At 39.3% G+C, this 23,378-nt stretch overlaps 1 protein-coding gene across 3 annotated transcripts in view; it reads left to right on the forward strand.

The window, feature by feature from the left end:
• LOC129703923 (cilia- and flagella-associated protein 46) overlaps positions 1 to 23,378 on the forward strand; it is a 219,745-nt gene that overhangs the window by 92,929 nt on the left and 103,438 nt on the right. For 2 of the 3 annotated variants that reach the window (XM_055646637.1, XM_055646639.1), the window contains 11 exons: positions 400 to 438; positions 2,834 to 2,941; positions 3,973 to 4,154; positions 6,071 to 6,202; positions 8,296 to 8,461; positions 9,892 to 9,982; positions 11,714 to 11,861; positions 13,812 to 13,995; positions 15,222 to 15,381; positions 19,170 to 19,405; positions 21,711 to 21,824. In XM_055646637.1, the coding sequence (XP_055502612.1) occupies positions 400 to 438; positions 2,834 to 2,941; positions 3,973 to 4,154; positions 6,071 to 6,202; positions 8,296 to 8,461; positions 9,892 to 9,982; positions 11,714 to 11,861; positions 13,812 to 13,995; positions 15,222 to 15,381; positions 19,170 to 19,405; positions 21,711 to 21,824 (1,560 nt within the window). The remainder of the gene's footprint in view (positions 1 to 399; positions 439 to 2,833; positions 2,942 to 3,972; positions 4,155 to 6,070; positions 6,203 to 8,295; positions 8,462 to 9,891; positions 9,983 to 11,713; positions 11,862 to 13,811; positions 13,996 to 15,221; positions 15,382 to 19,169; positions 19,406 to 21,710; positions 21,825 to 23,378) is intronic. The other variant, XM_055646638.1, reaches the window with a different exon arrangement.

Consider the following 23,378-nt stretch of genomic DNA (forward strand, 5'->3'; position numbering starts at 1 on the left):
AATGAACTAAACTAAACTAAAGATTACTTTGTGGATTATACATGGGAAGTCAGTTGTGCCACACAAAACAAAGCAATATGTAAATGCATAAATGTCATTAGCCCATTAGACATATGATATTCAAGAGTAATTGAGGACTTAATGTTAGACGCACGATTAATAGTGCAGCGACAAACCCTTAAGAGTATTTACCAAAAGCTTTTATTTGTAGGAATTACGGTAACTATCCTAAAGTAGATTCCTGATCATAAGCAGTAAGGAAGACCAATCTGCCTCTCAGAGAATGACGTTGTTGTTCCAAATAGTAGCTGCAGTGATAAGAGTAGAAAACATGAGTAAGAATTATGAATATGCAAGTACAGTTTGATTGTGAGGCTTCTTTTTTCTATTCTATTCTAGATATCATCAGAGAAAGAGTCAGATACAGGAGAAGCCCAGGTGAATAACATCAGCAATTGTCAAGGAGGCTACGATGCTTCCCTTTAACTGCCTCTAAATAAGATAATTGAAAAGAGGGAAGAGGGTAGTAATGCAATCAAAATAAAGATTACTTTTAGAAATTTGTTTTGCCTTTTAAAAAGGAATGGTTACTTAAGAATTAATAGCATAAAGTTTAACGATTAGTTTATCCCTAAACCTTCTTATATTCATTTACATGCAATTTTCGTATATGTTAGTAGATTAAATTATCAGACTAGTTGCTAGTTCACATATGTTGCAAGTTGTTGTGTACATAAAAGTCACATGACAAGATAATGCCTCACTTTTCACCCAGAGAGTTGTAAATCTGTGGAATTCTCTGCCACATAAGGCAGTGGAGGACAATTCACTGGATGTTTTCAAGAGAGAGTTGGATAAAACTTTTAGAGCTAATGGAATCATGGGATATGGGGAGAGAGCAGGAATGTGGTAATAATTTTGGATGATCAGCCATGATCATGCTGAATGGCGGTGCTGGCTCGAAGGACCGAATGGCCTACTCCTGCACCTATTTTCTATGTTTCTATGTTTCTAATTCCTAGCCTGGGCTCCAAAGTAAGATATTTGTGATGATCCTGTCAGATCCAAATTGACATTAGCTGCAGTAGGGTCTGCATTTAACATTTAATCTTCAGTCTTTTCTATTATATGCAATGATATTGTGTGTCACCACCAAAGTCATCTTCCCCTTATATATCAGGATTCTGAAAATATCATTCCTTTTGAATAGTCCCTCTCCTGGTCCACTCTTCCATTATTCCTACCTGCTCATCCTCCTGTGCAAGTGTAAGAAATGTAACACGGCCCTGACTCAATGTGACCTTAGGAGTTTATTTACATTTCATTCAATTTTTAGAATTTTCTGCTTATGATGCATTCTCCTCCAAAATAAGATCAACATTTTTTTTCTACTCATAACTGTGCATTTGCTACTTTAATTCATCAAACACTGCAATTGGTAGTTTAATGTTTCACATTATTGTTCCTGGCATCAAGAACAAAGTAAACACTTCCAAAATCACTTTTGATTTTAAAAACTGTAATTTCAAACAATTGCCAATTCTACTTTATGTTTGAGCACCAGATGCTGAAATTAGTGCTGCAGCATCTTTTGTAGACCCATGTTTTATTTCTTTTGGCAACCCTTTTACTCTCTCCTTTGGCCTTGCATCATTATCACATTTGTTATTTACTGTATTACTGATTGCCATTTCATCATAATCATTCTGGTTAGCTATTTCCCTGCCTCCCCGTTTTCCACGTCCTCAGGGATAATGTAAAACTTTAATACCTGCAACATTTTCCAGTGCTAAGGCATGGATTCTAAACATCGTTACAAATTTTAAAATTTCTGAAGGTTTTCCAAAACACAACTGCAGGAGTTCTATAAGTGGGGTTCCTGCGCTCGTTGAAAGCAAAATACAAATTACAGGAGAAACTCAGTTGGTCAGGTACGAGGAAGACGGATGTTCAACTTCAGCATCAATATTGAGAGTGTAGAGGGGAGATAGTCAATACAAATAGGTGAGAGGGAGTAGTGAGGCAGGGGTTGGCAGGTGGAACGGGGAGTGGCAGAAACAGCAACAGGATGAGAGCTGATTTGGAAATTTGTCCTTAAATTGACTCAGTGGCTGAGTGTTGGGTTTTGTTTGATGATGCTTCTGTATAGCAATAGGGAGATTTTTTAATAATCTCCTATACGGTATGTCGCCTATATATGAATGTAAGGTAGTCAGTTAGTAGATTGGCTTCCCCTCCCTCATTCCATCTATATTAATACTGGAAGTGATGGATTGGGGATAGACACATAATGCTCAGACTGAAGACTCGAAACGTCACCTATTTCTTTTCTCCAGAGATGTTGTCTGACCCGCTGAGTTACTCCAGCTTTTTGTGTCTATCTTCAGTTTAAACCAGCATCTGCAGTTCCTTCCTACACAAGTGGTGGATTGGTTCAGTGTCTGTTTCATATTTGTTTTTCATTTTTATTTACCTATTTAATACTGGGAGTTATGATTTCCCTTATGAACGTTGTCTCCTTCCCCATAAATACTTCTGGACCTGCTGAGTAACTGCAACATATTTTGTCTAAATTTCTGGTTTCCAGCATTAGCAATAATTTGCAATTTGTATATATTCTTTTACAAGCTTCATGTGTTTGCATTGTATTAAGATCAGATGAGATTTTAATGTAACAGGTCTGAAAAATAATACCAATATTACGTGGCTTTCTTACAGTTCTCTGTAATTTGGAATGAAATAACTGAGACCACAATCCCTTGAATCTAGGTTCATTTGTATGTTTTGTCAGAGCGCTTACGCATTAACTTGATGAATTCTTTATCTTTTGCAGGAAAGTAATGACAGCCAGAGTTCAATGGTACAGGTTCTTGTTGCTCTGGAGATGTTTTCATGCAATCGCAACAGGCTGATGAAATTTACTGTTCCTAGTCTTCTTGAGGTGAATAACTAGTCTTGATGTAACGTTTTAGAAGCAAAATTTAAAAATCAATGTATGTTCCAAAATAAATATATTATGCCATAAAACAATGGAAAATGGTGCAACGGTTCAGATTAGAGTGGCATAGCTATTCGAGCCCTTGCCTCATAGCATCAACCCCTTGAGTTCAATCATGATCTTGGGTGTTATCTGTGCATTCTTCCTGTGAGTGTGCAGTTTTGCTCTGAATATTCCAGTTCCGCCTCCCCCTCCCCCCTCACATTCCTACACAGGTTGGTTAGCTAGCCTCTGTAAATTGTTCCTAGTGTGTAGATGATTGGTAGAATTTGGGGGAAGTAGATGACAATGTATGAAGATTCAAAATGGGGCAAAATTAGATTGGTTTTAATGAGTGGTTGATTGGTGGTACAGAATCAGTGGCCGAAAGCAACTGCACTGGATCTCTCTAAACCTCTATGACTCAATAAGTTGTAAACCTGATTTAATTTCCATGATGGAATCTGAGAGACTGAGACTTTGCCAGTGCCCAACATGTATATAATGTAAAACAGTGTGAAACTAAGCATGGGCACTTTGGCAGCTAATATTTCCTGTGGCCAAACCCTCAGTGAAGCTCTATATGTGAATCACTTGATGCTATTACATTGGGTTCAAGGACAAATTTAGGATTTGAAGCCCTATAGAGGAATGATACTGTATGTTGTTTCAAATGATCCCCTGAAATATGGGGAGTAGGGATTATCCATTTATTTCCAAGATGGTGCATACAGCAAAATCGAGCAATCTTCCGTGAAGCAAACTAATTTGGTCAGGTTTTGACCTTTTTGGTAATTAATAAGGGCAGGCTAGAACTTCACAGATGATTTATTGAAACCTCTGCTTCCTTTGGTGCATGCTGCAAATTGTGAAAGAATCAATGTCAGATTTCTATCGCAAGCATGGCCTTTGTGTAACTGTTGGGATCACTCCCATAAGAATTTCCAAGTTTATATGTATATCTTTATTAATAAAAAATATGTGAACATTTACAGTTGGAAAATAAAATATCAAGTTGCATCTGGACTGATAAACTGCTGGAGTTGGAAGTTTGGACACGTTTGTTGCACCTTGCATACCTGAATAACGATAACCCTCTGGTTATGCAATGTGCCCAAAAAGCGTTTGCATTGGAAAAACTTGTTGCTAAATCTCCTGGTTTTAAGAAGCATGGAAAGTAAGTCTAAACAAAATTGTGTGTTTTCCTTTTAAAATGATGGCATTCTAGTTCGGCAGGAGATGGGGCTGAGTGATTGTGATCTTGAATTAAAGCAAGTTTAATTTAACTCTAATCTTTTAATACAATTAGATTTCATGATTGGGCATTTTAATTTATCATGTCAAGTGCAAAGATGCTGTAAAAGGAGTCAAATGTCACTGGTCTGGACGTCCATTGCCATATGATATACTAAGACCAATTACTGTACCCCTGCAAAAATATTTAACGTCATGCCTTGATAGAAGTAAAAGTTAATAAAAACATAGCAAGAGAAACGCGTATCTGAAATCTTATTGAAAGGCACAATGTGATTTAATGTTTTTCTTTAGAAAACAATAGATCAGGGTGAAATAGAGATCTTGAATTAGATTCAGGTCCGGTTCAGAAAGGAGAATAACATGGACAGAATAATTGAGTTGGGAGAGAGAAATAACAAGGGAGTAACCAAAAAAATAAATGGTACCTGTAAGAATGAAATATTGTGTAGTACTTGTACCCACAATCTGGCTTTACTTGGGGCCCAGCTCAGATAGGACCAGACACAAAATACAACAGAACAGTGGTGAATTACTCAAACAAGTCGGTTTATTCAAGACCTTAACAGTGTGCACTGTGAAAACACTCTGAGAGAACCCAAACTGTTTCAAAGATTCACAGCACCCACAGCATTTTTATATTCCCATGACACAATGTTTACCTTTGGAATCTACAGTTTGGAAATAATTCACCATTGATCAATGTCTCTTTAACCTTTCATCCTTGTCTTTCTGCAGAGTTATCTGTAACCTTATGTCAATTATCCCAGCCATTTTATTAAATCACTCTCCCATTTGTAGAACAAATGGGCACAATAAAATGCAGGCCTCCCTGATCAGTTGCATTACTCTCAAAGATGGGCACAAAAAACTGGAGTAACTCAGCAGGACAGGCAGCATCTCTGGAGAGAAGGAATGGGTGACGTTTTGGGTCGAGACCCTTCATCAAACTGATGTCAGGGGTGAGGGAGATAGATAGATAAGGAAGTGAAGGTGTGAAAACAGGGCAAAGGGAATGGAGATGAAGGAAAATGTAGAATAGGTCGTTGTTAGCTGGGAGATCGATTGGAAGGTGGGTGGTTTAACCCCACTATGTAAGAAAGGAGATGGAGAGAAAACAGGGAACTAGTTAACCTGATGCTAGCAGTAAGAAAAATTGTCAAATTTGTTATATAAAAAAAGATGCAACAAAGGTTTAGGAATTTAATAATAGGATTAGGTGGTCAACATGGATTTAAGAAGGGACACATCTATTGGAAAACCTATTCTGTTTTTTGAAATTCCAGATTTCTAGAATTTAAATCATCCACAGTTGTTTAATTTAATTTTGAATTCTGGGAGGATAGATTTGTTTTGATATAGGAGAAACTAAGCAAACTGGGCTTGTACAGTTCAGAGGATAATGAACCTTCACCCTGGAGGGCTGTTGAGGCCCAATGTACAAGTGTATTCAAGGCAAAGATTGATAGATTTTTAGAGGTTAAGGAAATCAAGCAATTCAGAGTTACTTTAAGAATGTGGAGCTGAGCTTAAATGTCAGCCATCAATCCTCGTTGAATGGTGAAGCAGAGAAGAGAGGCTGAATGGCCTACTTCATCGATTTATTTTGTGTCTAAACAAGGAAACTGTCATAATGTGTACTATGGTTATCTACTTCAGCTGTATGATACTCACTGTGAACATCTTAGATGGAAGAACTGGCTTTCCTTCAGTCTTTTGCTAAACTAGTTAAACTACACAGTTTGTGAAGTCGTGGTCTCCTTTAGAACATTTTAGGAAACAATTGTTGGTTGCAATTATTGTGAAAGGGAAAATAACATTTTCTTTGTGTTTATCTAGGCACAATTATACAGTTCAGAATGAATTGCTCAGTGTTGTTGCCTGTATCCAAGGCCAGAGCTTGGTGAAGACTGGAGCTGGAAACAGCAAAATGCGTCTTGCTGCAATTAAAGCGTTTCAAATGAGTGCAAGGTAATTTTATCTCAGAGCAGAACAACTGTGCATGTTTCATCATAAAGTCTTGGTTTAACCCAATTGTTCTAAGTATTTTTCTGTGGCAAACACTTTGCAGAAATAAGTTTTATTTGTTCACAGAATTAGAAATAACTTGCCAATAAGTCGATAGAACATAGAACAATACAGCAGAAGAATAGAACTTCGTCCCACCATGTCAGTGCTGACTAGAATACCAATCTAACTAATCCCATCTGCCTAAACGTGATCTCTATCCCTCCATGCCCTAATTGTTCATGTATCTAAATGTCTCATTATTGCTATAATGTCTGCATCCACCACATCAATTGGCAGCATGGTCCAGGTACTCATGACTCCCTCTCTATGTACAATCCTGCCTCGTAAATCTCCTTGGATAAAACATTCCTCTCATCTTAATACCATGCCTTCAATGCCCTGTATTTGATATTTACACTCTGCAAAAATGACTCTGACTATATACCCTATCTGTGCCTCAACCTGAAGTTAATATCATTTTATATAATCCCATCAGGTCGCCCTTCAGCCTCTGACACTGCACAGAGAACAAACTAAGTTTATCCAACCTCTCCTCATAGCTAATACACTCCAAGCAGGTAACATCCTGGGTGAACCTCTTCTTCACCCTCTCCAAAGCTGTCATTTCCTCCCTGTCGTGCGTCAACCAGAACTGCACACCTAATGTGGTCTAACCAAAGTTTTATGTATCTCTACTATGACTTGCCAACTTTTTTATTTAATGCCCCAACCTGAAGTTAAGCATGATTTATGCCTTCTTGCAAGTTTCACGGATCTATGGACTTGCAGTTCCGTGATCCCTTGGTTTATAAACTCCTAAGAGTCCTATGATTTACTGTATACTTTCCTCTTGCTTTTGAACACACAAAATACAACACTTTGCAGCACTTGGGTGTTTCTTTGTATTAGCTTGGTTCATCTAGCTTTTAACAAATGTCCTCTATAAGACACTTCCTGAGTGATGTAATAATGAGGTCCAGGAGGCTGAAATGGGCTCTCGGGTGTATTGGGGATGTCTCGGAGTACCTCTTAGTTCTGGATTATTTTCTGTTGAGCTCCATTTTAAGACATTAACATGTAGGCCTTAAGAAGAAGGATTATTGCCACTCATGAGCAACACAGTGACATTGGTTTCAATTCCTTGCATCCTTATGGTACAGTGAATTGGATCAGGTGTTATTTAATATTACAAATGTCCTCGTATAAACATTACTGCAAGTTAAATTGTTTCTATTTGTGCTTCCTGATGCTGTTATGCCAAAGCAAACTGTGTGGCTCCTCTTGGCCTTCGCGATTTTTACAGGAACTACTTGCAGCAATATCTTCACTTCTTCCACATTTACCATCTCAATCATATATGTCAAAATCATTTTAAAGCTTCTCTGTAGCCTCCAGTTTCCTAATCATTTCCTTTTAGACATTTGTGCTTTGATTTTTATGTTGTTTGTTTCCTTAGGTAGAGAATGAAATGTTTGGATTCAAGACAAAAATGAACCAACTAATAAATAGAGAAAAAAAAACAGATCTTCTTTCTCAATGCTATTCAAAGCAAGGAGAGATAGCAAGGAGAGTATCAAGTAGGAGTAATAGCAGTCACTATTTGTATTGGGGAATTGTAGGGTTAATGATAATTGGGACTAACACAGGAGAAAACAAATGTTTATATCAGGAAGCACAAAACCTACCAAATTGGGGGTATTTGCCAGACGTGGAAGTTCCACTTGAGATCTGAAACTGATGATGAAACCAAATACGTGAACAGGTGAAGATGGAGTAAAGGCAGATGAGTATTAGGAAATGATAACTGTTTTGTTTTTTAGTTGTTGCATTCCTGATGAATGTAAGGGATCATAGCTTTTAATCAGAATGACTGGGTATGCTTCAAATTATGTGCTGCATGCCCAGGAACTCCAGGACGCCAGTATGAGCTGATGTGGGGAAAGTGAAATCACTTCTCCTATTTCTCATCGCCTCATAACAGCAGACCAGATTGATACAGTGTACATCAGAGATTAAACTGCATTCATAGATAACATTTACGTACTCTCCAACAGCTATGGAGAAAAAGCTGGAAGTATGAATCTTGTAATGAATTCAGCAAAATACTTTTGGAATTCTTGCCTGCATTTGATACCATCTGTTCGGGAAAGAAGAATACTTGAAGAGCCACTTAAAGCTTTTCTGAAGGCAATCCACAGTACATACACCAAGAATAAAAAGGTAACATTGTTGCAATAATTTCAATCCCATTGCTTGTTATTTTTAATAGCATATATCTGTCAACAAATAATAAATGCAGAAGGCTGCCAAGGATGTAATCGTAACCTGGTGTGCCACCTAGTGGCCTTTAACATTTCTTCTGGTAAAGTCTGTTGAGCAAAATTGATTTCTCCAACCGTTACAGAAACAGCAGATGCATGCACATTTTTAATCAGCATGCCCATGCCCAGGTAAAGAGGATGCGACCCATTCTTAGAAGATAGATATTTACTCAGCTGCTCTCACTGACTGCAATAATGCTGATGCTCCAAGACATTTAAAAACTCTTAAAATGGCATTAACGATTAATATAAGGTTATTGGGTTGGAATTTACCAAACCTAGCCTGCCATCTGGAACCATTATTCAAGGTTCCCATGCATTCTTATAACTGGAAAGTTGATCTTGTGGCCCTTCAGTCAAGTTGCAAGTTCCAGGCAGCAACCAGACCTCGGAAATCTCATTGTTGTTGGACACCAAGTGCAGGCAGTTACGTATGGGTTCCAGTCCTGAAAACTCTATTGTACACTTGCTATCATTCTTTTATTTCACTGAATAACCACCTTAACACTGCCCATAATTAAACTAATGCAACGTAAACTGTATCCAGTCATTAATGTGTACTTAAAACATTTTATTATTAATATTACCAGCTTGGAAATATCTTGGAGAATTTATGTCAAATTGGCTTTGATTTTTGTACGTCGGGTCTTTCATAACCTGAAGAGCTCCTCTACCTGCTGCTATTATATACAATGAATCTGCCTTGCTTTATCTAAAATCCCCTTGATGCACCATGCAAGTAATTGCAATGCCTAGCTAAATATTACAAGTTGTGTGATGTTGCAAGAAAATGCAGGAAGCTGATTAGACACCCTCTGTGGTGAGAGAAAAACAGCAGACTTTACAAATCCCAAAGAAGAAATACTGTGTATGCCGGAGATCTGAAATTAAACCAGAAAATGCTAGATACTGTATACTCAGACAGGTTCTGAGGAGATGTAAATGGAATTAAATGACTACTCAACAAAATATTTGCCAGAGGATAACAGGATAAATATCAAATAGTTACAGTGTCTCGAAAAAAAAGATGAGCAGAGTGGAAATGATCCCTTAGATTCCCTTCCAGGAAATGTTCGATGTACAAGAGTCATGATTCAAAGAGGGTCTATGCTTTGGATATATGAGCAGTACAACAATACATCTCAAGGTCTATCATTTCATCAGAAGTATATGTGTGTCCTCTTCAAACATTATAATGCTTTTACTACCAACCTTCATGCCAACAAATGGACTGATTAGTAACTTTGCAATGGCATCATATGGTCAATATATATATATATATATATTGGTTTCACAAAATAATTAAGGTTTTGTTCACTGCGTATACAGGAAGAAGAAAAAAATGAAAAAAATGAAACGATTGAACGACAAATATTTAAACGGCAAATACATTATACCATCTCTGAGCAACTTTCAAAAGGTTAGTAAAGACTTTTATTATTTAAAAGTCATAAATTGACAAATCATTTTGCATATACTTGGGTGATTAATTTGTGAGCTACAACAAAAGAAATGACAACACAAGAACTAATTGTTCATTCCAACCAATCCACTTATTACCAACCTGAGTAAGTACAATACGCAGTACCCAGACATGGCGTCGATGGACGAGATGCCGAAGCGAAGAAGTGGAAGCCAAATAACCGAACGGAAACAATGGCGAAAAGCCAACTAACCGAAAGGGCGGATCGCCAATAACCCAAATAACGGACATGATGTCGCCGGGGGGCGGGACTTGTCAGCGATTGGTCCAGACCCCCGCGCCCATCAGATCACTGGCCGGGGGGAGATGGGAGGGTGAGGGTCATTTTTAATTTTCCTTTGCCGGGCTTGGACTTTCCTGAATATAAAATAAAACCCTGTGTGATATATCCCAGGGGTATATATCCCCCCACTTTTTGAGTTGGGGGATGGCATATTATCCCCCAGTTTTTGAAGGTTTAGCAACAACAAATAATAATTTTTCCACCCTCCCCCTGCTCGGTCGGTCCACTCCCTCACCGGATACCTCCGAGACCAGTGATCAGTGATCGCTCAGTCTCCCCACTTTCAAAAACGTTCCACGGCCCCTGACTCGTATCACTGAACTGACTCGGGGAGCTAAGATATTCTTTAAAAAAAGTCATTATTTTCGACTGGTTTCTTGATTCACACCCAAAAGGACCACTGGCCTTCAAGATGCACGGTAGTATATGTAAATGTATTGTGGTAGTCAAAATATAATTGTTACAGTTGGTGTAAATATCTATGGAACCAATTTGGATTATTATTTTGTTAAATCAACCGAAAGTTCCAATCACACGCGGTTTCATTTTATATTCAGGAATGTCCAAAAGCGGCGAAGGAAAATTAAAAATGACCCCCACCCTCGTCTCCCCTGGCCAGTGATGTGATGGACGCGGGGTCTGGACCAATCGCTGACAAGTCCCGACCCCGTCGACGTCATGACCTTTATTTGGGTTTTCGGCGATACGTCCGTTCGGTTAGTTAGCATTTTGGCGAGCCGCCCTTTCAGTTAGTTGGCTTTTTGGCGATCCCCCCTTTCGGTTAGTTGGCTTTTCGACCTTGCGCCCTTTCGGTTATTTGGCTTTTCGGCCTTGCGCCCTTTCGGTTATTTGGTTTTTCGCCGTTGTTTCTGTTCTATTATTTGGTTTCCACTTCTTGGCTTTGGCATCTCATCCTTTTACGCCACATCCGCACATGACAACACACATGCCAAAAATTACTATATCCTTTCATTTCTCTTTCCTCAACCCTATTCCCAACCTATTCTTAAATTGTAGATAAGGAATTACAATCTACAGGATCACACCCCTCCATGTAAAATCACTTTTTTCTCCATCCTGCAACTTTACCAATTTGTTCCAAAGCAACCTGGTATGAAATAGACCATTTATCTACTCAGTGCCATCCTTTCACATTTTTATTGTCAGGTAATTATTTTCTACACTGTGCTGAAAATACCGTTGAGTCCTTAAATTTCTAAATATATTGTGAATTTCTGTCGAATAAATTCAATGAGTATGCCTTTGTTAGGAGGACAATTCCAAAGAATCACAACATTCATAGTGAAGGAATTAATGTTTACCCCATTTCTGAATAGTTAAGCGGTAATAATGTACCAATTACAACTAATTATATTTATTTGAAGCTGGCAATGATCCTGAAGAAGATCTCAAGTTAAGGGCAGCAATGTATGGACTTTTATTCCACATCAATACAAATAAAGGAGACTGGAAAGCCGGATTAAAGGTGTTAGACAATGCCATCAGAGAAATGCCAAAAACGAAGCAGCGATTGTAAGTAAAATGAGACATGTTTGTATAAATATTAAACACAGTTATAAAAGAATTTGGAAGCATTGACATGCTCTTTTTCTGACATCACCGTCCCAGGTGGATACGAGATAGGTGAGGTGTAATTCTGATTCAATGGTGCCCATTAATAAGCTGCACCATTTTGTTTATCCCAACGTTCTACATTGAGGAATTCCCCATATTACTTTTTCTAGCAAGAAAGGTATGGATGAAGGAAAATAAAGTACAGGAGAGGTTATTCAGAAGAAGTCCGGAATAAGTATTAGGACAGAAAGTTTAAAGAGGGATAAGAGCCTAAGATCAGGAAAAATGGGAACCAATTTGAGGAGAGGAATGGTGAATACTGAATTAAAGATGTTATATTTAAATACATGTAGTGTACAGACCAAGGTGGATGCACTTGTAGCGCAGTTAGAAATTGGTAGGTGCGATGTTGTGGGCATCACAGAGAAGTGGCTGAATAAGGATCAGAGCAGAGAGCTAAACATGCAAGGATACACATCCTATCGAAAACACAGGCAGGTGGGCAGAGGGGGTGGGGTGTCTCTGCTCGTAAATAATGTAATTCAATCCTTAGCAAGGGATGACATAGGATCAGAAGATGTTGAATCCTTGTCGGTAGAGTTAAGAAACTGAAAGGGTTGACGTGAGCTATATACAGACCTCCAAACAGTAACCAGGATGTAGGGTACAAATTACACCAGGAGATACAATCGGTTTTTAAGAAAGGCAATGTTACAGTGGTCATGGGTGATTAGTGGTGTTTTGCAGTGGTTGGTTTCAGGTCTGCTAATTTTCATGTTGTATATTAATGATTTGGATGTTGGAATTGATTGTTTTGTGGCCCAGTTTGCAGATAGGTAGAGGGGCAGGTAGTGTAGAGCATGCAGGGAGTTTGCAGAAGGGCTTGGACAGGTTAGGAGAGTGCCCAAAGAAATGGTAGAATTAATATAGTGTAGCAGAGTGAGAAGTCATGCATTTTGGTAGCAGGACTAGAGGCATAGACTATTTTCTAAATGGTGAGAGGATTCAGAAATCGTGTGTTTAAAGAGACATGGGAGGTCTGGTGCATGATTCCCAACAGATTAATTTGCAGGTTGAATCGATAGTAAGGAAGGTAAATACAATGTTAGGATTCATTTTTGTAGAACTAGAATATAAAGCAGGGATGTGATGTTGAAGCACAGGTTAGAGCACGTTTGGAGTATTGTGAACTGTTTTGGGGCCCATATCAGACGAGAGATGTGCTGGTGTTGGAGAGGATCCAGAGGTTTACAAGAATAATCCCAGGAATCCTTGGGTTAACCTATGATTTGTGTTTGATGATTCTGTGCCTGTACCTGCTGGAGTTTAGATGAATGAGGGTGGATCTCACAAAAACTTACCGTATAATAAAAGGCCTGGATAGAGTCAGAGTAGAGGATATTTCCACTAGGGGGAGAGTCTAGGACCTAAGGGCACAGCCTCAAAATGAAAGGACGAATCATTAGAATGGAGATGAAGAGACATTTATTTAGCCTGATGGTGGTGCCTGTGTGGAATTCATTGCAACAGATGGCTTTGGAGGGCCACGTCTTTGGGGATTTTGAAATCGGAAGTTCACAAGTTCTTGATTGGTAAGGGTGTCCAAAATTACAGAGCGAAGGCAGGAGAATGAGGTTGACAAGGAAAGAAAGATCAGCCATGATTGAATGGCAGAGTAGACTTGATGGCGTGAAATGCCTAATTCTGCTTGTAAGACTTACGAATTTATAAAAGCAATTTATAAGGAAACCAAGACAGACATCGATTCTTTCGTAGCCGAAAAATACTGTTTTAGAACTTATTTTTACAGCTTAATTTTCCAAAATTATGTTACAGTATTGATCAAGTAATGAATGTAAAACTTTTTTTTAATCACTAAGAATTCATGATTTTTTTTTCTATTTTAAGGCTTCTCTTCAAGCATAGAATTATGGTAAATACCAGGCTTGGTCAAAATATCCAGATGGATATGCAGAAATTAAATGACGAAAGTGAAGATCAAGTATCTTATATGTGGCACCGTGTGGTAGTTTTCTCAAAAGATACAGCAAATAAGTTAGCTTGTTATCAAAATTCAATTGGTGCATTAAAGGTATTTTACACATCCATTCATTATGACAATATGCTATATATATGCTATATATTTTGAAATTTAAATGGATAGAAATAATTTTCATCTTAAATAGTTTAATGTTGAAAAAAACATTAGGCTTGTAGTCATGGAATAAAGAATCACAGTCAATCGAAAAATGGTCCAAATAAAAACATCATAATTGATTCATAATCAAAGAAATTAAGCAAAAGCTTATTTAAGATTTAGGATTAGATATCCCACAATCTATTTTCAATTTTTTTGCTTGTCATATTGCTTCTGGAAAATAATTATATCTGTTGCACTAGTATGGGTGTGCGGGCTGAAGGTACTGGTTTCCAGAGGGCTAGTATAGACATTGTGGGCCGTATGGATGCTTGGACAGGCATCCAACTGTTGCAACGATTTTAAAAGCCAAGCCAAGGCAAACAATTGGGCTGCAGCCACCCGACAACCAAAATTCATTTTGTGAACACAAACTTGTTAAAAAAGGAGAGGCAAACCATTGGGCTGCAGCCACACGACAACCAAAATTCATTTTGTGAACACAAACTTTTTAAAAAGGGCTGCAGCCACTTTACAGCCGCTTCGTGGGGACTCACCGTGGAGTAGACGTGCATTCAGTGTTATTCTCTGCTCAGAGAGCCGTGACCCTCTCGCTTCCTGGGTCTGGCAGAGACTAAATGAGGCACGACACTTCCTGGTTTTATAGTCCCCCCCCCCCGCTGCCAGCGGGGGCAGCAGAGAGAATGGGGAATTTTGTAAAAACATTAATATCTCTCTCATTTCTCATCAACGGAAAATATCCTCCACACTCATATGGCAGAGGGGGGTTCTGAGCGATGTGGGCAAAATTGACGGCCGTAGGTGGCGGCGGTCTCTCGGAAATTGCAGCACAGTCGGCCAAAAGCGGCCAAGATCAGAGATTTAGTAATATAGATAATAATAATAATTCTCCTTCTACTTCTCCTTATCCTCCTCCTTCTCCCCCTCCTTCTCCCCCTCCTTCTCCCCCTCCTTCTCCTCCTCCTCCTCCTTCTCCCGCTCCTTCTCCTCCTCCTTCTCCTTTCTCTGTCAGGTTCTCTTTATCCTTCGCTGAAATATTCCAGCATTCCAATTTTTAGTCCAATGACATAAAAGTGAAAGATAACATGTTTAAGGTCTGTTGCTTCTCCTATGAATCTGTATTGTGATTCCTATTAATATTGCATCTTTTTTTCATTTAGAAGCCCGAAAGTAACTGGCAGAAAATCCAAGAATTGATTGAATTTGGTGAATGGTTGTATTGCAGTGGATTTTCCATAACTGACGCACTCTGTCAGTTGGACTGGGCAGTGGATATTCTCCTGAGTATGGAACTTTGGATAAATCCTAAGGAGGATGAAGGTTAGCTAAACTCAAGTTTCCAAGTTACTATTATGTTATTATGGTCGTAAATCATTTACAACTCTTCCTTGCAAGTATCTATTCTCTGACAATTGTTGATTCTCTGAGAATTGTTGCAGCCAAATGCAGATTAATTAAGTGGACAATTTATTTGAATGCACATGCTACTATGGCATCCTCAAGGTGAACAATGTTGTTGAAGCTCATTATTCTAACAGAAAGATTCTGATCCTTGCACACATTGCCCTATGAATGGAATACTATATGAATTTAGTTCACTGTAGTAGAACACTTCATTTATCAGTGAGGCAGCTTAATGCAAATCATGAAATATCACACTTATTCACAGCTGCCACATAGCAGGATCCTGAGGCAAAGAAATGCATGACAACATAACCTTGTATACCACAAACCATTATCCATACCATTAATGAGGCATGAGGGAAGAGGTGACTAAAGTTGATTGGAAAGGGACCCTAGCAGGAATGACAGTGGAACAGGAATTTCTGGGAATAATTCAGAAGGTGCACCATCTTCATTCCAAAGAAGAAGAAAGATTCTAACAAGAGAATGAGGTGAGGTGACAAGGGAAGTCAAAGACAGAATAAAACTAAAATAAAAGCCATACAACATTGCAACGACTAGTGGGAAGTTAGAAGATTGGAAAGCTTTTAAAAAAAGAACAGGAGGTAACTAAAACGGCAATAAGGAGAGAAAAGATGAAATATGAAAGTAAGCAGGCCAATAATATAAAAGAGGATAGCAAAAAGTTTCTTTAGATATATTAAGAGTAAGAGAGAGGCAAGAGTGGACATTGGACTGCTGGAAAATGGTGCTGGAGAAGTGATAATGGGGAATTAAGAAATGGCAGATGAATTGAAATTTTTTTTGCATCAGTCTTCACAGCGGAAGACACCAGCAACGTCCTTGAAAATCAAGAGAGTCAGGGGGTGGAAGTTAGTGGAGTGCCTATTACTAAGGAGAAGGTGCTTGGGTTGCTGAAAAGCCTGAGGTGGATAAGTCACCTGGACTGGATGGATTGCACTCTGGGGTTCTGAAAGAGGTGGCATTAGAGATTGTGGAGGCATCAGTTGTGATCTTTCAAGCATCACAAGAGTCAGGAGTGGTTCCCGGCAGTTCCAAACAGGAGTGATTTGAGCTGTTTAGGATGGGAACGAAGTAGCAGAGTGGAAAGTCTTGGCCAGTTAGCCTGACTTCAGTGGTTAGGAAGATTTTAAAGTCCAGTATAAAGGATGAGGTTTCTGAGTACTTAGAAGTACATGATAAAATAGGTCGAAGTCCGCATGTTTTGTGAAAGGGAGATCTTACCCAACGAACCTATTAGAATTCTTTGAGGAAGTAAATAGAAGAATAGACAAAGGAGAATAACTGGATGTGGTTTACTTGGCTTTTCAGAAGGCTTTTGATAAGTTGCCACATGCGAAGTTGCTAAAGAACATGAGAGCCCATGGTATTAGAGGGAGGATACTAGCATGGATAGCAGGTAGGCTGAATGGCAGAAGACAAAGAGTGGCAATAAAGGAAGCTTGTTCCAGTTGGAAGCCAGTGACTAGCAGTGCTCCACAGGGGTTGATGTTGAGGCCCGTACTCTTCACGACATATATCAATAATTTGGATGAGGGAATTGAAGGCTTTGTAGCCAAGTTTGCAGATGATACAAAGATAGCTGTTGTAGAGAAAGCAAGGACATTGCAGCAGGACCTGGACAGGTTGGGAAGTGAGGAAAGAAGTGGCAGATGAAATCCAGCATAACAAAGTGTGGAGTCATGCATTTTGGTAATGGGAAAAAAGGCATAGATTATTTTCGAAATGGGGAGAGAATTCCAAAAATGGAGATGCATAGGGACTTAGGAGTGTTGGTGCAGGATACCCAAAAAGCACATTTGCATGTTGCAATGGTAGTAACAAAGGCAAATGCAATTATTTTACTAAATTTATTTTGATAGGACTAGCAGATGAAAACAGGGATGTAATGCTGAAGCTTTGTAAGGCACTGGTCAGACCGCATTTGGAATCTCGTAAACAGTTTTGGGCCCCATATCTGACGAAGGATATGCTGGCATTGGAGAGGGTCCAGAGGAGGTTTACGAGAATGATCCCAGGAATGATTGGGTTGACATATGATGAGCGTTTGACAACACTGGGCCTGTACTCACTGGAATTTAGAAGGATGAGGGTAGGCCTCATTGAAATTTACTGAATAGTTAAAGGCCTGGATAGAGTGAATGTGGAGAGGATGTTTCAACTAGTAGGAGTGTCAAGGACCGGAGCCCTTCTTTAGCCAGAGGGTGGTGAACCTGTGGAATTAATTGCCACAGATGGCTGCAGAGGCCAGGTCTATGGATATTTTAAAGGCAGAGATTGACAGATTCCTGATTGATATGGGTGTCAGGGGTTATGGGGAGAAGACAGGAAAATATATATCAGCCATGATTGAATAGCGGAGTAGATTTGATGGGGGAAAATGGCCTAATTCTGCTCGTAGAATGTATCTTATCCCTCAGTAAGTGCAATATGTTCAACACTGCAAGTTATACTAAAAATGCACACGTGATCCACCCAGTTATATATCGGGATCCATACCCCAAATAAACAACATAGTGGAATACAGTTTCTTTGTCCGTGCTCCAATTTCTCATCATTTGGCATTTTGGAACATTGCATGAACATCTTGTTCATGAAACCCATGCCCTATGTCTCGACCTTATTCCTACACAATTGCTGACCACCTAACCTTCCTTTCAACCCCACAATTCATGTTGCAAGCAATTGCCGTTCTTCTGAAAATCTCTTACTTCTGTTAAATCTGTTTTCATCAGACTGCTTAAAAGTCTGGATATACAGTATATAGTAGCATGTAGTGAATTAAATAAAAATGGAAAAACTTTTGAGTTGAAAAAATTCACCTGCTCTATTTGTGTTTTGTATATATTGTGCAGGTATCAGATTCAGATTCAGATTCAATTTTAATTGTCATTGTCAGTGTACAGTACAGAGACAATGAAATGCATTTAGCATCTCCCTGGAAGAGCGACATAGCAAATGATTTGAATAAATAATAATAAGTGTCCGGGGGGGGTGGTGATTGGCAGTCACCGAGGTACGTTGTTGAGTAGAGTGACAGCCGCCGGGAAGAAGGTGTTCCTCGACCTGCTGGTTCGGCAACGGAGAGACCTGTAGCGCCTCCCGGATGGTAGGAGGGTAAACAGTCCATGGTTGGGGTGAGAGCAGTCCTTGGTGATGCTGTGCGCCCTCCGCAGACAACGCTTGCTTTGGACAGACTCAATGGAGGGGAGCGAAGAACCGGTGATGCGTTGGGCAATTTTCACCACCCTCTGCAATGCCTTCCGGTCGGAGACAGAGCAGTTGCCATACCATACTTTGATGCAGTTGGTAAGGATGCTCTCGATGGTGCAGCAGTAGAAGTTCACCAGGATCTGAGGAGACAGATGGACCTTCTTCAGTCTCCTCAGGAAGAAGAGACGCTGGTGAGCCTTCTTGATCAGAGTAGGGGTATTGTGGGTCCAAGAGAGGTCATCGGAAATGTTGACTTCCAGGAACCTGAAGCTAGAAACACGTTCCACCTCCGTCCCGTTAATGTGGATGGGGGTGTGCGTGCCACCTCTGGACTTCCTGAAGTCTACAATGAGCTCCTTGGTCTTCTTGGAGTTAAGGTATGTCATATTAAAACTATAATGTTTTGGGCCCTTCAGGTTTGTGCTTATTTTGACATTTTATTTCAATTCTTATGTGTTTGTTATATACAGAAGAGCACTCAAGAAAGGAGAATATATTAAAAAGTGAAGCCTTCATTCCAGAAAAGCGTCAGCTACTGATTGGTGCACAAAGTATTGATACTAAGCTGACCTTAGCAGACCTGCAGGACGTGAAACAACTGGATACACTGGTTATTGTACAAACAATCATGGCAACAATTGCAGGCCACACATCCACCCATCACCACTATTTAATGGCATATGCATATGTTATGTGCATATGGCGGGTGAGTGATAATTACATTTTGCAGTCCTGTATAAAAATAATTTATCAGATTTGGAACATGATTTTTTTTCATCCATGGTCTAGTGCAACTGTTGTATTAAGTGATTTATAATAGTTTCATGGGAGTCTTTGTATATGTCAATGTAGAAACCATTTTTGATAATCAATTAACTTAAAACTGAAAATAAATCAAATCCAATTAGTCCAATTCTAGAGCTACAACTTAAGCATATGCTAATAAACATACAATGATTCCAAAGTATGGGTATACAGAAAATAAGAAAAACTTGATTAAAGTATTTGTGCCTTGAATGCATTTCACAATTTGCAGTGAACTCCATTTTATGACCTGGGTAGGAATGGCAGCGAGGCACCTATTAAAATGGGAAATGAAGGGTAAAGTGAGAGGAGGGGAGGATTAGATACCAGCGACATTTGGATGGCAACCTCACAATTCTGACAATGGAGGTGGTGAGGTTCAGTGAGTTGTCGGGTAGTGATGATGGAGGTGTACTGAAACACATTTGATCAAGGATTTGGAGACTGGGTCATCTAGAGTAGAGTCAGGAGTATCAGGTCTGGAGATCTAGATCTGGGATTCCATTGATGGTATATGGGATGGAGATACAGGATACTGAGAGGATCAGTGTAAAATGGAGTGAGAAGCACAAGGATGAAGTTAAATTATTGGCATTCCTGGCAGGCCTCTTTGAATTGAACTATGCGTGGATAGTGTAGGATATGTTCTTGCAGAGTGCATCAGCCATAAAACTGCATGAGAATTGGAACCACCCTTGTGTATAAATAGGGCCAGCAATAATAATAATAAATAGGACGTTCTGGTCAAATTTCTAGTGATGTATAACAATCCCAAAATGGTTGTTAGTGTTCTCCACTTTGGAAAGGATAGAATTTCAGTCCATAATCCTATAAAACAAGATTGACTTTCCAACAATAAAACTTCTGTATAAACAGACTGTATGAACTGAAGAGTTTGAAACAAAATGCTGGAGTAACTCAGCGGGTGAGGCAGCATCTATGGAGAGAAGGAATGGGTGACGTTTCGGGTCGAGACCCTTCTTCAGACTGATGTCGGGGGAGGGTGCGGGGCAAAGACAGAAAGTAGGCGGAGACAGTGGGACTAGTAGGGGAACTGGGAAGGGGGAGGGGAGGGAGAGAGAAAGCAAGGGCCATCTGAAATTAGAGAAGTCAATGTTCATACTGCTGGGGTGTAAACTACCCAAGCGAAATATGAGGTGCTGTTACTCCAATTTGACAGAAAGGTCAGATTGGGAATAGGAGGGGTGGTTGAAGTGCTGAGCAACCGGGAGATCAGGTAGGTTACACAGGGCTCTCACTTAACTTTATTTCCCTGTTGCCAGCCGGGCAACCTTGACAGCTTTTTAGGTTGCCAAATGACGGTTTGGTTTAAAGAGTGTTTAACCACTGGATTTTTTACAGATTTAATTGAGGGTTGTGGAAGTGAGGAACCAAGTAGTGCAGGTATGGACATATTATCATCTGTGTGTAATTCCATGGCTACCCAGTCAGGGCAATCGGGCTGGCTGTGAAAGAAAGATCAAAATGCAAGGCAGCGCAGGTTAGCAGCCCAATAATAAAAGCGAAAATGTGGGAGAACCAGGCCACCAGCAGCCTTGGTTTTTTGAAGGTGGGTCTTATTAAGACGAGGCCGCTTAGCTCTCCATATATAGGAGGAAATAACTGAGTCAAGATGGTCAAAGAAGGACCTGGGGATAAAAACCGGTAAAACCTGAAAAAGGTACAAAAATGTTGGTAAAAAGGTCATTTTGATTGAATTTATCCGGCCGACAAGTGACATTGACAAGGGTGACCACTGTGTTAGCGCCTGTTTGATCTGGTTTTACAGAATGATAAAATTCTCTTTGAAAAGATCCTTGTATTTTCTCGTAACTGAAATGCCCAAGTATGAGAGCTTGTTTTTTTTCAATTTTGAATGGCAAGTTGGTAAGATCCGAGGGTTGGACTTCATAGTTAGTGGGAAACAGTTCGCTTTCTCCAAGATTTATCTTATAACCTGAAAATTGACCAAAATTATTGAGCAGAATGCAGAGAGGTGCCTGGGTTTGAGACAAAAAGCAAAAGGGTGTCAGCATATAATGAAACATTATGCTGTGTACTGCCCCTCCAAATACCGGCTATGTCCTCACAGCTGCGAAAGGCCATGGCAAGGTTACAAAATAACTTTTCTAATAGATTTTATTTGAAGCTATTAATTTGAACTGACTTTTTATCAGACTCTTTGTTTCCTTAAATTTTAATTCTAGGTATCACTGGCAGCTGCATGGTTATTCATCAAGGAGTCAACTGTTCCTCCTCCTTCAAAGACTGCTCGTCCAGATACTGGAACTAAATCAAATAAATCAAAAGGCAAGAAAGAGGTACTACTCAAACATTTTGAAAGACTATGTGAATTTGCATTTATTCAAAAGGGATAACAGATAATTTGATTTAATGGTCCATGCCATAGCATGCATGTCCACACCCAGATATCGACGACAATATACAATGTCCTGATGCAGAGTGTTAACCTGAAATGACAACTATCCCTTTGATCCCATAGATGCTGCCTGATCCACCAAGTTTCTACATGTATTGTGTTTGTTGCTCCAGCCTACAGCATCTGCAGACTCCTGTGTACCCATAGTACAACATGTGTCTCCACACCCAGACATCCAGTACACATTTACACAAAGACAGAATATGCCAACTGACTTTGGCTATGTGGCCAAAGTAAACAACTCTGTAGCCCTAGAATAAGTCCAAATGATTTTTTCCCACAATCAAAATATCTGACCACTTCATTGGATTATGGAAAGTAACTCCCTTATTTAAAAATATTGATATTTGTAAAGAGTTGTTTGAAAAAGCAACATGGCATAAGGAATCCAAAGTGTCAAAATACTACTTTCCCAAATTGACTGCCTGAATCTTTTTAACTGTTACATGATCACTGAATTACTTTCTAAGCAACTGCTGTCGATAGTAGTTTAAAAAATAGTATGGAAATGCAATTTGATGTTTATGATCTTAATAACGGAATCCATCTTTATTGCTTTTTATCTTTGGTCCGTATGTTTGCTTTAATACAATCAATATAATGAATAGTACATTTGTTTCGTATGAAAACAATTTGGACAGGCCAGGTTGTTCTGATCTATTAAGTAGACAGGAATATTTGGTGGACGTATCATATGGTCTTTGGTACATTATAAAATGATAAATGACTACTTGTTATTCCTATGACAAATTAGGTATTCCAGTGACAGTTCACATTTGTGACAGTACCAAGGCAGGAGATATTTTACCAAAGACATTGCTTTAGAATTTCTACAAATTCAACTTCCATCTGATCAGTGAAGTCATAATAGGGAAGTCACAACTAATGAAATTCTAAGCCAACCACTCAGTAATAATTCTAAAAAAAACATCAGAAATTATTATACAAATACACTTGAGGACACTGGAAATTCATTCAAAAGTTTTGCATTACCTCGCAGAGCAACAGCTGTCAATAAAAATGACTGGTTTTGCTGTACCTGAGCCCAGACACAAAGAACTGCAGATACTTGAATCTTGGGGAAAACACAATGTTTGAATATTTCAGTGTGTCAGGCACCATTACTTCAGGGAAAGGGTAGGTGACATTTCGGGTCTGGAATCTGCTGAGAGCCGAGTCACTCCAGCACATTAAATTTTGCTGTGTTAAGTCTTCTCTGGCACAGGCTCAGCAGGTAGATGAGGATGTTGTCAGGCCGTCATTGTTGTCTGCAGGAATCCAATGTAATCAGAATGATAAGGGAGAATCCATCTATACACTTAAAACGTGTGTGTGTGTGTGTGTGTGTGTGTGTGTGTGTGTGTGTGTGTGTGTGTGTGTGTGTGTGTGTGTGTGTGTGTGTGTGTGTGTGTGTGTGTGTGTGTGTGTGTGTGTG

Source organism: Leucoraja erinacea, chromosome 15 (assembly GCF_028641065.1).
Source record: "Leucoraja erinacea ecotype New England chromosome 15, Leri_hhj_1, whole genome shotgun sequence".
Classification (NCBI taxonomy): Eukaryota; Metazoa; Chordata; class Chondrichthyes; order Rajiformes; family Rajidae; genus Leucoraja; species Leucoraja erinaceus.